General features: G+C 36.9%; 1 protein-coding gene across 1 annotated transcript in view; it reads left to right on the plus strand.

Annotated features, from left to right (window-relative positions):
- Positions 1-4,322: 4,322 nt before the first annotated feature.
- The window catches only part of LOC121735668, a 38,751-nt gene continuing 29,845 nt past the window's right edge, over positions 4,323-13,228 (plus strand). Inside the window, exon 1 of the mRNA XM_042126569.1 lies at positions 4,323-4,526. Coding sequence (XP_041982503.1) covers positions 4,499-4,526 — 28 coding nt within the window. The 5' untranslated portion in view covers positions 4,323-4,498. The remainder of the gene's footprint in view (positions 4,527-13,228) is intronic.

Genomic DNA, 13,228 nt, shown 5'->3' on the forward strand with positions numbered 1-13,228 from the left:
CTTATTCGTTGCTAGGATAAGTGCTGAATTCTTGACTCTTTCTGGAGCTTGAATCATGAAGACTTCATCAAATAATTTGATACCCAAGGGGCTAGGAAACCTCGGGAGTCGGGCACGGGATTCAGGAGGTAGGTGTCAGGAGTTCAGGAATCAGAATGCAATCAGAAGGCTCGATGGTGGCCGGTCTTGGCTTAAAAAAAAGTAATATTATATAATATCTACATTTTCAGTGACTTTATTTATGTCCAGTGCCGTAAATAGGGCGGTGCCATCGGTGCCCAGGCACAGGGCGTAGACTCTAGGGGGGCGCAAAAATGCCCAGACCAGGCAGGTATATTATTTTATACAGGATAATTTCCCACTGCGCCCCTAGTGCTGCACAGGTATAATCATAACAGGCGAAAGGCCTACTTGATATCAGACGGCTCACCTGCTTGTTATCCCATATCAGTTCTTTAAAAAAAAGTTTGTTTTCCAAATTTTTAGTACCTACCTACAGTCAACACCATGTTTTATTTTATCACCCTGAATGAAATAAAATAGGCCTATACATAGAATTGCGCCTATAATATCTAAAAAAAAGCAAGGGCGCAAAAAAGGCTATTTACGGCACTGCTTATGTCTTTTTGGAAGTTTTGTATCCAAAGGGTAAAAACGGGACCCAGCTTATTACAAGACTTAGATGTCTGTCCGTCTGTCTGTCGGTATGTCTCAAGAACCGCTATAGCTAGACTTTTTTATTTCAATGTGCCAGACAAGGACTGCTTATCCTTGTCTGGCACATTGAATAAATCAATTATGACAAAGACAGCGGGCCTAGAATACTTAATAGTTACACGGTGCGTACAGCGTAGATATAATAATAATATTATAATATCTATGGACGCTTCACACCACGTCAGTCTGGCCCCGTGCTAAGTACCTAAAGGACTTGTGTTACAGGTACCAAACAACGGAAATATATTTAACTAGCTGTTGCCCGCGGGCAATAGCTATTGAAATCCACGCGGACGAAGTCGCGACTTCGTCCGCGTGGATTTCAGTTTATAGCGCGCGATGTCAACAAAATTGGTGTTAAAAGCTTTTATAAAAAAACCCTGGTACCCCTTAAATCAATACGGCTGTGCAGTGTGCACACAATAAGTATTTAATTTTTTTAAATTAAACTTTATATTTTATGCCAAATTTTAAAGCTTATTTAGCCCCCCAATTACACAACTTTACCCATAAACTATTTATCATTGATAGGTTTAAGGTTAAGTCACTGCACAGATAAAGTACTCACAGCGTCAGCGCGATGTAGAAGACGCACGGCGCCATCTATTATGAATTTTTGGAACTAACTTAATTTGAACAAATTTACGCATTTTCACCCCCTTACAACCCTTTTTTCCAGTAAAAAAGTAGCCTATGTCCTTTCTCAGGCTTTAGACTGTAGTACACAAAATTTCATTACAATCGGTTCGGTAATTTTGGCGTTTGGCGTGAAAGCGAGACTGACAGACAGACAGACAGACAGACAGAGATACTTTCGCATTTGTAATATTAGTAATCTATATGTGCACACTGCACAGCTGTTTTTGGGTATTTTGATTAATTAAGGGCAGCGCTACACCGGAACGGCAGCGGCGAGGCGAGCACTTTCAGCGCTGCCATTCCGGTGTAGCGGGGCCCTAAGAGGGGTACCACTTAGCAGGGTTTTAAAAAGTTTTTAAATTTGACCCAAATTTTGTTGACACCGCGCGCTATAAACTAAAGTCCACGCGGACGAAGTCGCGGGCAACAGCTAGTTATGATTGAAAACAATATATTATAATAAAGTAGGTATGATTAGTTCTGTTACAATAATGAAGAAAAAAATAAAACGCCATCTGTTTTCATATATTAGAATTAAAATGTTGATTGCATTGATATATTTTCTGGATGGAATATAGGCCAACACGGTAAGTGCCTTCTGTTGTCAACTTGTCACATATATTAGAAATGCAGTAGGAGTTCTATAAGATAAGATAGATTGATTATTATTATACCAAGTGATAATATTATTAAACATAATATTCTAACGTATTAAAAACTATAAACAAAAACATAATAACTAATAAGTATGATTAGTTCTATGTTACAATGAAGTGAAAAATAAAACGCCATCTGTTGAATCGTATTAGAACTAAAATGTTCATTGCATCGATATATTTCTGGATTTTTTATAATATTAAACATAAAATATATTTAAGATTTTTGAAATATTATTTTAATACACATCCAAGACCCAGGAACATTGAAAACTTTTTGTTCCGCCTGCGGGACTCGAATCCAGGACCCCCGGGATGAGCGCTGGCCACGCGCAATGCGAATTAATTTTCACCGTTATTTTCATGGAAATAAGATATTTTCCCACATCAAAATGTAGCCTATGTCCTTTCTCAGACTCTAGAATAACTGTGTACAAAATTTCATTGCAATCGGTTCAGTAGTTTTGGCGTGAAAGCGAGACAGACAGACAGACAGACAGACAGAGATACTTTCGCATTTATAATATTAAGTATGGATACTTTTATACTAAGTATATACATTTATTTAAGATTTTTTTATTATATATATTTTTTAATGAAATAAGGGGGCAAACGAGCAAACGGCTCACCTGATGGAAAGCAACTTCCGTCGCCCATGGACACTCGCAACATCAGAAGAGCTTCAGGTGCGTTGCCGGCCTTTTAAGAGGGAATAGGGTAATAGGGGAGGGTAGGGATGGGACGGGAAGGGAAAAGGGGGGATAGGGAAGGGAATTGGGCCTACGGTAAACTCACTCACTCGGCGAAACACAGCGCAAGCGCTGTTTCACGCCGGTTTTCTGTAAGAACGTGGTATTTCTCCGGTCGAGCCGGCCCATTCGTGCCGAAGCATGGCTCTCCCACGTTAAACACCTAATATTACACATCCAGATTCCAGACCCGGGAACATTGAAAACTTTTTGTTCCGTCGGCGGGATTCGAACCCACTCACCACTGAGCCACAGAGGTCGTCAATATCTTTATTATTAAGTGGGATAGGATCTAAAGTTCTCATAAAATATCCTGCAAATCGTGTGTAATAAATATATTATCTCGCCAGACGTGATTAGCTAGTAATCGAGACCCATGTAGTCAGTTTTGTTATTTTTTTTAGGGTTCCGTATCCAAAGGGCTAAGATTCGATGTCTGTCCGTCTGTCTGTCTCCAGGGCCCAGGCTGTATTTCAAGAACCGCTATAGCTAGACTCCTGAAATTTTCACTGAATTGTGTATTGCTGTTGCCGCTATAACAATTTTTTTTTAATGAAATAAGGGGGCAAACGAGCAAATGGGTCACCTGATGGAAAGCAACTTCCGTCGCCCATGGACACTCACAGCATCAGAAGAGCTGCAGGTGCATTGCCGGCCTTTTAAGAGGGAATAGGGTAATAGGGGAGGGTAGGGATGGGAAGGGAAGGGAATAGGGGAGGTTAGGGAAGGGAATTGGGCCTACGGTAAACTCACTCACTCGGCGAAACACAGCGCAAGCGCTGTTTCACGCCGGTTTTCTGTGAGAGCGTGGTATTTCTCCGGTCGAGCCGGCCCATTCGTGCTGAAGCATGGCTCTCCTACGTATTACAAATACTAAAAATAAAATACTTCAAGTAAATATTATTTAAGGGCTCCTGCCTCCTATGAAATAAACGTGATTTTTTGGCCTTTCTACAGGGTGTAACAAAAACAAGTGATAATACTTTAGGGTGTGTACGTGTTCCCTGTAGAGATTTCACTGTGAAAGTAGCAGCGCTGAAAGACCAAAATTTTTTTTCACTTTTGTATGGGCAAGGGCCCGAGCGTCACGAGTTTCCCCATACAAAGGTGAAAAAATTTTTTGGTCTTTCAGCGCTGCTACTTTCACAGTGAACTCTCTACAGGGAGCACGTACACACCCTAAATTATTATCACTTGTTTTTGTTACACCCTGTATACTTACTCGATATTAATAATGGCGTCAGTAAGCACTTGAAATTTTCAGAATAAAATCCTTTATTAGGCAAAGACTTCTATTTCGGTTTAAATATAAGTTTTTGTTATTAGGTATATGTTTACTTTAACAATATTATTTTCGTCCCATTTTTGCTCTATATCAGTATGGAAACCTTCGTGCGTGAGTCTGACTCGCACTTAGCCGATTTTTTTGCATATTCACATTTCGCACATCGTCATTTATTGACTCTGTACTCTGGAGTGACAACCTTGTTCAAACAAGAATAAATATTTGGCATTTTAATTACTGAGCTGTTCCGATCTGCGTCTCTGCGAGTGGAGGTAAATTCCAAGTAAACTTCAGTCAGTGGTGTGATTGCCGAAGCAGGCGGTAGCTACCACAAGCGACAAGCGACTGCGCTCGCGTCTGTCAAATTCTGCCGCGCTAATTTAAAAATATGCTGAGTGTCTGAGTGAAAACAAGCAGTTTATATTATTGTGATTGAAAAAAAAAAGTTAAAAATGGCTGTGATTAAACTTCCTTTGTTCGGTAAGCATTTTTTACACTTTGTTAAAAATAGTCCTGACTTCTAAAATGTTAAAAAATAAATCTCATTTCTAAGTGTACGTCTAAGATTTAAATTAGGTATTGTATTTCATGAATCATTTTTCTTGTACCTACATCTCAAAGTTTTGCTTTGCCGATTAGGCAATTTTCCGCCCAGGCAGTACAATGTGTTAACTATGTATAGAATGTAGATATTAAGATACAAAATAAAACTGTAGCTCTAGGTCTAGTCTATAGAAGGTATGTCAAGCTAAAAATGCTAAAAACTATGCGGAAATTAATTATTTATTATAATTAAAGTTAGGAGAAAAATCTTCAAAGAATTTAAAAAATATACTAAGTATCGATTTATTCAGTACGCATTTGGATTCTAGTCTTCAAAACTAAACATAAAATTACTAAGACTTACTAAGACTGTTTCACCACTTCCTAAGACGTGACGAATAGGGCAGGCTATCCACTAATTAACTTACCTAACAGATGAAGTATAGCGAATCTGTCAAAAAAGTTGTGAATAGCCTATTCGGTACTTTATCAGAAATTTGTGAAATAGGCCCTAAATATTCTAACTCTGAAAGTTATGTTATCACCCTTACGACACTGAGATCACATAGCGAATATGCAAAATTATTACGAATTACCCCGGTATTGCTATTGGTAGACCTATTATTATAAGAAAGCTTTTATCACAGATAAAATATGTGAGGTTCCCGCCAATATTTTTTCACGAATAAATATTGCAACCTGGGAAAAAATTAGCTCCCTGAGGCACACCACTGCAAATATGAGATACCTATTTAAATAGATGCAGTATCTAATGTATTATACAAATATATATTGAGTAATTTATTACATTAGAGAGTAACGACACGATGTAATTTGCGGCCCTGCGTGCGTGCGTACGTGCCCTGCAAATATTATTAAGTATCATTAATTTTATTATAGTAACGAGGTCCAATGATGACATAATTTGGTGGGAAGTGGGAATAGAAAATGGGAAGCCAATGGGTTACATAATATACATAATGCTATCCCCTGAAATATGGTTAAGAGGTATAATTATAGGTCTACCAGAATCTGATGGCACAAAGTGAGAAAATTAGATTATTGATTTTAGCAATACCGGGGTAATTGGGATAAAACATTTTGATCCTTTTTTTTCTTATAGCGGCTGATTCTGTGTGTTGAACATGCAAATATAAAAATTTATCCAATGATCAAGGATATTTTTTGAAAATCTGATGTCAAAAATTGTCATCAGATTCTGGTAGACCTATATACCTACTTTACTTACCAGGTAACCTAAGTAAGTGGTACCTCATGTTTAAGGTTTAGGTTAGCTTAGGCTTCTTATAGCAATTTCAAGCATTTTGTTTAAACCATTGTCCTAAAATCGGCTTACTACTGAGTTCTATACTTTCTTAAAATCGCAAGTAGCGAGAACATAAGTGTCGGATATGATGATATCTTATCTTATATCTTTAACGAGCAATTCTTGTATACAATTGGAATCTCGGAATCGGCTGCAACGATTTTCATGAAATTTAGTATATAGCGGGTTTCGAGGGCGATAAATCGATCTAGCTACGAATAATTTTTAGAAAATTTCATTTTATTCGTGTTTTATCGAATACCGAGCAAAGCTCGGTCAAATAGCTAGTGATAATATGATATGACCATTGCGGCGTAGTATTTGAAAAATAATAATAATTGGCAATTTGAAGGTAGATTGACAACCATAGAGTCGTTATCGCGAATGACAAATCATTGCTTCCATATCGACCAAAACATATTTTAAAAACTAGTTAGGTATTAATTTAAAGTGACAAGGTTTATATAAATAAGAAGTGGAAACTGTTTGTTTGTTAAAGTGTTTGTTGAGGACATGGAGACAAAGAAAGTTCCAAAAGGATGTAAGTTTTGAGAATTATGAGTATTAATAATTACTATTAGAAGTAAACAGTCCACATGGTTTCGCTTGAATTTGATCAAAATCGCTATACCAAAAGTCAAAACGTTAATTACTCACATCAGAATCTAGAAATCTAAAGAAACTTTGTTAGATACAGGTTATACGTATAGACTATTGAATTTCACGTATTAGAAATACATTTCCGAGTTCATAATAATAATAAAGACTCAGTTCCGTACCTAAAGGGTAAATACGGGACCTTATTACTGAGACTCCGATGTCTGTTCGTCTGTCCGTCTGTCTGTCTGTCTCTAGGCTGTGTACTTACAATATTTTTAACTATATATTTTGTACTTTCATAATTATAAATAAAATTAAAATAAGTAAAATAAATATCTCCCATACAAAAACACTTTTTTTTGCCAACTTTAGCTCAATAATAGTACGCAACCCTTCGTGCGCGAGTCCGACTCGCACTTGGCCGATTTTTTATGAAATAGGCCGCCAAAATTCTACTGGACAGTGGATCAATTTTGATAAAATCGATAGTCTCCTGTACCGACCGACACAGGGAACGAGAAGGACACAGGATATTTTCCACCACGGGAAAATGTACGGCCTTTGTGGAATATTTTACGCCAGTCGCGGGCAAAATCTAGTTCCTTGTAGGAGATTCCGTGTCAGCAGTTGTAGGAATGAGGATTCTTTGAATCGACACGACCATCAAAAGAGAAATCGGTGCAGAATGCAAATTGTGTTTTGCAAGCTAGGCAGGACCCAGTTGCGGTAGGTTCTGTCGTACCCGCAACTCTGCCTTAAGCGATGAGTGGAGCACCCCATGGTTTAGTGGGTAGACAGGAGTCCCCAATTTGCCGGGGATTCGTAAAGCATTTCCCCATATTAAGGCAGTATTGGCTATAGCAAAATCTTAAAAAATTTGAAGGTAATTTAAAGTTCGAATAGGTTTTTAACACCTCCATTGTGGGTATCGCAGACATAACAGGTAGATTTTCAAATGTTATGCGGCAGCCGGCTTGGGGATTGATGGATCATTTATCTATAGGTTAAATAATAAATTATATTCTTAAATTCTTAGCCCTTTAATAAAATATCCATTAATGTTAAAGTTGTTTTTATCCTTGTCCGATATTTTAGAAATGTGTGAATGATTTTATTAGTAAGGAGGTTAAAGCACAGATTACTAAATATTAAATAAGTAGTATTTTTTATGAAATAAGGGGGCAAACCAGCAAACGGGTCACCTGATGGAAAGCAACCTCCGTCGCCCATGGACACTCGTACTAGCATCAGAAGAGCTGCAGGTGCATTGCCGGCCTTTTAAGAGGGAATAGGGTAATAGGGGAGGGTAGGGAAGGAAATAGGGGAGGGTCGAGGATTGAGCCTCCGGTATAAACTCACTCACTCGGAGAAACACAGCGCAAGCGCTGTTTCACGCCGGTTTTCTGTGAGCCCGTGGTATTTCTCCGGTCGAGCCGGCCCACACGTTAAAGATAAAGTTATATGTAGGTAAGTCAGGTGTTACTATACTAGTTGACGCCCGCAACTACGTTACACAAAAATTACGTAGATAAAACTGTCTCAAAATGTCTTCGTAGTTCGTACCTACCAAAGAGTAATATTGGTTCAGTGGTTTGGGCACGAAGAGGTTACAGACAGACAATCACACTTATTTATTATATAATACTAGCTGTCCCGGTGAACCTTGTGTCACTTTAAAATCTTCCCTGGACCTCTACGAATATTTTAAGACTAAAATTAGCCCAACCCGTTAAGCCGTTTTCAAGTTTTAGCGTTACTAACACAATTATTGAAAATCCATTTTTATATATATATAGATTTAGTATGTATCGAAATAATATTATTTTTATCTCATGTATTCGTTCGTAAGTATAATTACTAAAATCATTATGATTTCATCATTAAGCGAGTCATATTACATTCTAATGTTTGTATATCTAAATGTATAGTTTTCCCAAATTACGAAATAGATTACCGATAAATCAACAAATTTAAATATCGTATTACTATAAAGATGAATAAAATATATTGTGCAAAAACGTGCTTCCAAACGTGACTAAATAAATTATAGCACCTAAATGTTGTGGTATAGTGGATAAACTTCTTGTTGTGATTAGTTTGAATCGAAGAAACTCTCTTTTTTATACGATTTGTTGAGGAAAACATTTTTTTAAATTATTTGTAAATGCGTAGGTACTATGTTCATTGTTAAGTTACTTACGTCTTACTACTATGCTACTATTTAGTTATTTATACTACTTATTTCGAGGTATATACTTCATAATAAATATTTTTACCCATTTTCCCTAGAAAGACAATAATAATTATGTTCATTAAACACGATCGATTGCGGTAAAACTTTGACCTCTTCATCTCAGACGCGTCGTAGCACCGTAGCATCCTCTACGAATTTTTCCAAATTCAAATCAAAGACTTAAACGCGGTTGCAGCAGCTTTAAAAATTATCTTAAATAAAAAACAAATCCAGCTATGGTTCAAACCATACTTGTTCCAAACATCGAATACAAATATGAAATTAAAGCCCGCCCGCTACGGGCCGCCCGTCACGGGCAGGTCTGTCGCATGTCTGCTCGTCAATTCCTAGGTACGGGCACAGACTCTGTGCCGCGGCCGGCCCGATAGTCAATTCCCTGCTTTAGACGCGGCATTCTCGTTCGATTATATTTGAGTCTCAAAACGATTTTGTAGTACGGCTAGGGTATGTTATTCGAATATTCGAATACTCGTTTTATTCGAATATTCGACGATTTTATTATTCGAATATTCGAAAAATTATTTTTCGAATAATTCGAATAGTAAAAATATTTTTTTTATTTTTGTTTAAAATGCTATGAAACATAAAATTAACATGGAATAAGAACATAATTAAGTTTATTTCAGAAAAATAATATTTTTTATGAATATTCTTCATCTTTAATGATAATATTATAATATATAAATCTGTTTTTAGTCTAACTAATGAGTATACGACCATTCATCGTCGCCATTGACCATGTTTTTCGAATAATTCGAATAGTAAATTTGTCGAATAATAACATTCCCTAAGTACGGCCCCTGACATTGAATTGACAGCCCGACCAAATCACATACGAATGAATTTCTTCGATGATACCACAATGATACCATCAGATTTCAGAAGTCCATGTTAGTAATCTGATCTTGATATCTGAAATCTGCCTGTGAATCAATTTCTCAAATATAATTTTAAAGATAAGCAGTTCAAGCAAAGGAATTGGTTAAGATGATATAATAATTATTAGGACTCATATTTAAAAGTTACCTATCTTATATTATAAGCCAAGACATAAAAACGAAAAATTTTATCTTAAGCGGTAGAAAAACAGAAGCATTTTAGGTATGTGGATGGTTTTGTTGAGGAAAAAAATATTTATATTTCGAGTCTATTGCTGCTATAACAATAAAGCGTGTTTATTCAGCTTGTCTTAATTATACCACACTTAACCGTTAAGCAGCCTCTACACGTTGGCCGTGTTTGCCGAACAGAATGGGATGGCGCTATACCAGAAAGAAAGACGCAAATAATTCAATCTCTTTTTTTAGTATAGCGCCGTCCTCTTCTGTTCGGCAAACACGGCCAACGTGTAGAGGCTGCTTTAAATAAATATTTGTATTTGAATTTTAGTAGCTGGTATCCAAAACGTTATGAAAGTTATTTAAAACGAAAGAGTGATAAGAAATGCTGAAAGTGATAAGTATAAGTTTATTAAACCACATTGTATTCAGGGATACTTAGGGCCTATTTCACCACTTCCTAATAAGTGCCGGATAGTCTATCCACAACTTAACTTGACAGATAAAGTATGGAGAATCTGTCAAATAAGTTGTGGATAGCCTATCCGGCACTTTATCAGGAAGTGCAGAAACAGGCCCTTACCCTAATGAGGAGAAGTGGATTTAGGGAGTAGGTAAGACACAATATATCGACAGCCTTGTAAGTTGTAAGCCATGCCATTACTAACCACCAGCCTGCCTAGCATATGCCGACGAGATATTATCTCACTCTACATGTTTTCTCGATGTTTGATGGTTTGTCTCTTCATCTCTATTGACCCTAGCATGACAAACATTTTTTCTCGCGTAGATCTATCATTGAAATAACACATTTTTATAGAGTTTTGTCAAGTTAATGTCGAGATTTTGACATAATGAGACGAGTAGTTTTTAATTATCTCGAGAGTGAGATATAATCTCGTTGGCGTATGCTAGGCAGGCTGGTCCTGAAAAGACATGGAACATACGGGCTTAATACGGGCAATAGGCATACTCATGGATCATGACGTATTCGAGTTCTTTATAGGTCCATGTTAGTATAATACTTGGAAATGAACGACAACGAGTGAAAACATTCACTGCGTTGAATCGTTCATTTCCAGCGTACATATTATCAACAGAAATTGTTCATTAGCGATTGTTATCAAACATACACCGCTGCAGAGGAATTTCAATCACCGGGTACACGAACGTGATTTTATTTTATAGTGTTCTTATCTAACTCCTAAACTAAACGATTTCGATTTTCCTTATCGCACGTTAGAATTACGTTTGTCATTCGATATATTCCTTAGATCTAAAGAATTCGTGAAAATGGTTATTATTGTGTACTACCAACACCAAAAAATATATAGGTAACAGAATATAATTATATTTTTATGTTTTGTTTATATTCGGTCCGCTGAGTTTGACCAAAGTTATTTCACGCGGACTTTCCATAATAGTCATTCTTATGTAAATTAAGGCCTTGTCAGAGGAAATGTAACTATGAATGGATTATTGGTTTAATCCATAAAGTTAATATACCTAGCGGAAGTATATTAGCTTTATGGTTTAATCAGAATCAGTTATAAACAGTTTTATGAAATGATGAAATAGCACTTTACCAACATCAAAGCAAAATAAAAATGCAAATTTTAGTTTTTTCGTAACCGGTTCTAGAAGAATCTAGCCAGATGCTACCACTAAGGTTATTCGTAACCTATCTAGTTGCATCATTGAGATAAAGGATGTCGAGGACCTAAGCTGTTCTGGCAAGGACATCTGAGGTCCTTGACCTTCGGAGGCCTGTACACTAGTATTGTTCTATATATAACAGTATACTGGTATATGATACAAGATTTTAGATTAACCAGACCCCACCATTAGATCTAATGAACTAAATAATATGTTTTCTGCGAGTATTGACAGTTAGATACTGTATTATTATCTTGTCTTTTAACGCAAGGCTAGGTGTTTACTGTACCTAGCCTTTCGTGATTACAGATTAGTGACATGCGGATATAATGCAGACAAGTGGAATCAGAGTCTGTTGACAGTTTACACCGAAGGAGACGAAACGCGATGCGGCGATGCTCACCTTGGTTACGCTAGTTGATATTTCAACTTTATCTTACTTTTGTACTATCAGAGAAGTTGGTTTATAGGCAGATGGTAGACCTATACGTTATTTATTGTCAAGTCAAAGATAGTCGCAGTCTGTCGGTTGGGCTTGACATACCCTGACCGAATTACGTAGGAACGACATCTGCCTATACTGTACTCTGCGAAACTTGGCGGAAGCGGTCATTGACTCCCTGTCAAAAAACTTGTAATTTTATATATAGAAAGAAAGAATATTTTTAGTACACACAAGACAATTATTATAATATACTAGCTGTTACCCGCGACTTCGTCCGCGTCAACAAAATGTAAAATACATAGGTAAAAAATAAAAAAGTAAAAATATGGCCTCCTCCTTATTGGAAGTCGGTTAAAATGTAGCCTAAGTTACTCCTTATTACATCAGCTATCTGCCAATAAAAGTCCCATCAAAATCGGTCCAGCCATTTCGGAGATTAGCCGGAACAAACAGACAGACATACAGACAGACAAAAATTCTAAAAATTGTTATTTTGGTGTAAGTACTGTCTAAATATTCATATGCATGTAGTAAAAAACGGTTATTTTAATATTACTAACAGACACTCCAATTTTATTTATATGTATAGATAAACCGCGATTGACAACATCTGACACTTCATTGTCTATCGCGATTTACAGCTCGACAAGGCTTTAAATGAACGTGGCGAAAAAAGGAACTAATGCTGCCATCATACAAAAATGTCATTTTTGAAAGTTTATGACAGTACTCCTTTACGAGCAGCGCCACCGCCCACGTTCATTTAAAGCCTTGTCGCACTGTATATAGAAAATGATAAGTTTTTGACAGGGAGTCAATGACCGCTACCGCCATGTTCCGCCGAGTACAGTAAAATAATTTTCTCTCATAGTACCTACATCGCGGTAGAACCGCCTCGTTTCTTCTTCAAACACGAAACCAGAAGTAGCAGTCAGGGAACACGGAACCCTAAAGGGTATTTAGTAAATGATAGCCATTTACCTGTTGATTTTGTAGCGAGGTCACCTGACAATAGCCACCATGACATTCAGCCTCATCATTTCCTGAAACAGGTAATAGAATGTTGTTTATGTTTTCTAACATACCTGGTAAATAAAATTCAACTTTCAACTTTGGGTGAAGACAGGCGCTCACGTTTTTATTTTCTGACGGGTTGATCCCAGTATCGCGTAGGCAAGTATAAAGAGGGCCCTGCGCCTCTCCTCATCAAATTTAGCAGATTTTTGTGAACAAATCATATTCATTTGTTCACAAAAATCTGCTTTCTTTAACTAATTAAGTATCTATATATAGTATATA

The sequence above is a fragment of the Aricia agestis genome, chromosome 17, assembly GCF_905147365.1.
Source record: "Aricia agestis chromosome 17, ilAriAges1.1, whole genome shotgun sequence".
Taxonomy (NCBI): Eukaryota; Metazoa; Arthropoda; class Insecta; order Lepidoptera; family Lycaenidae; genus Aricia; species Aricia agestis.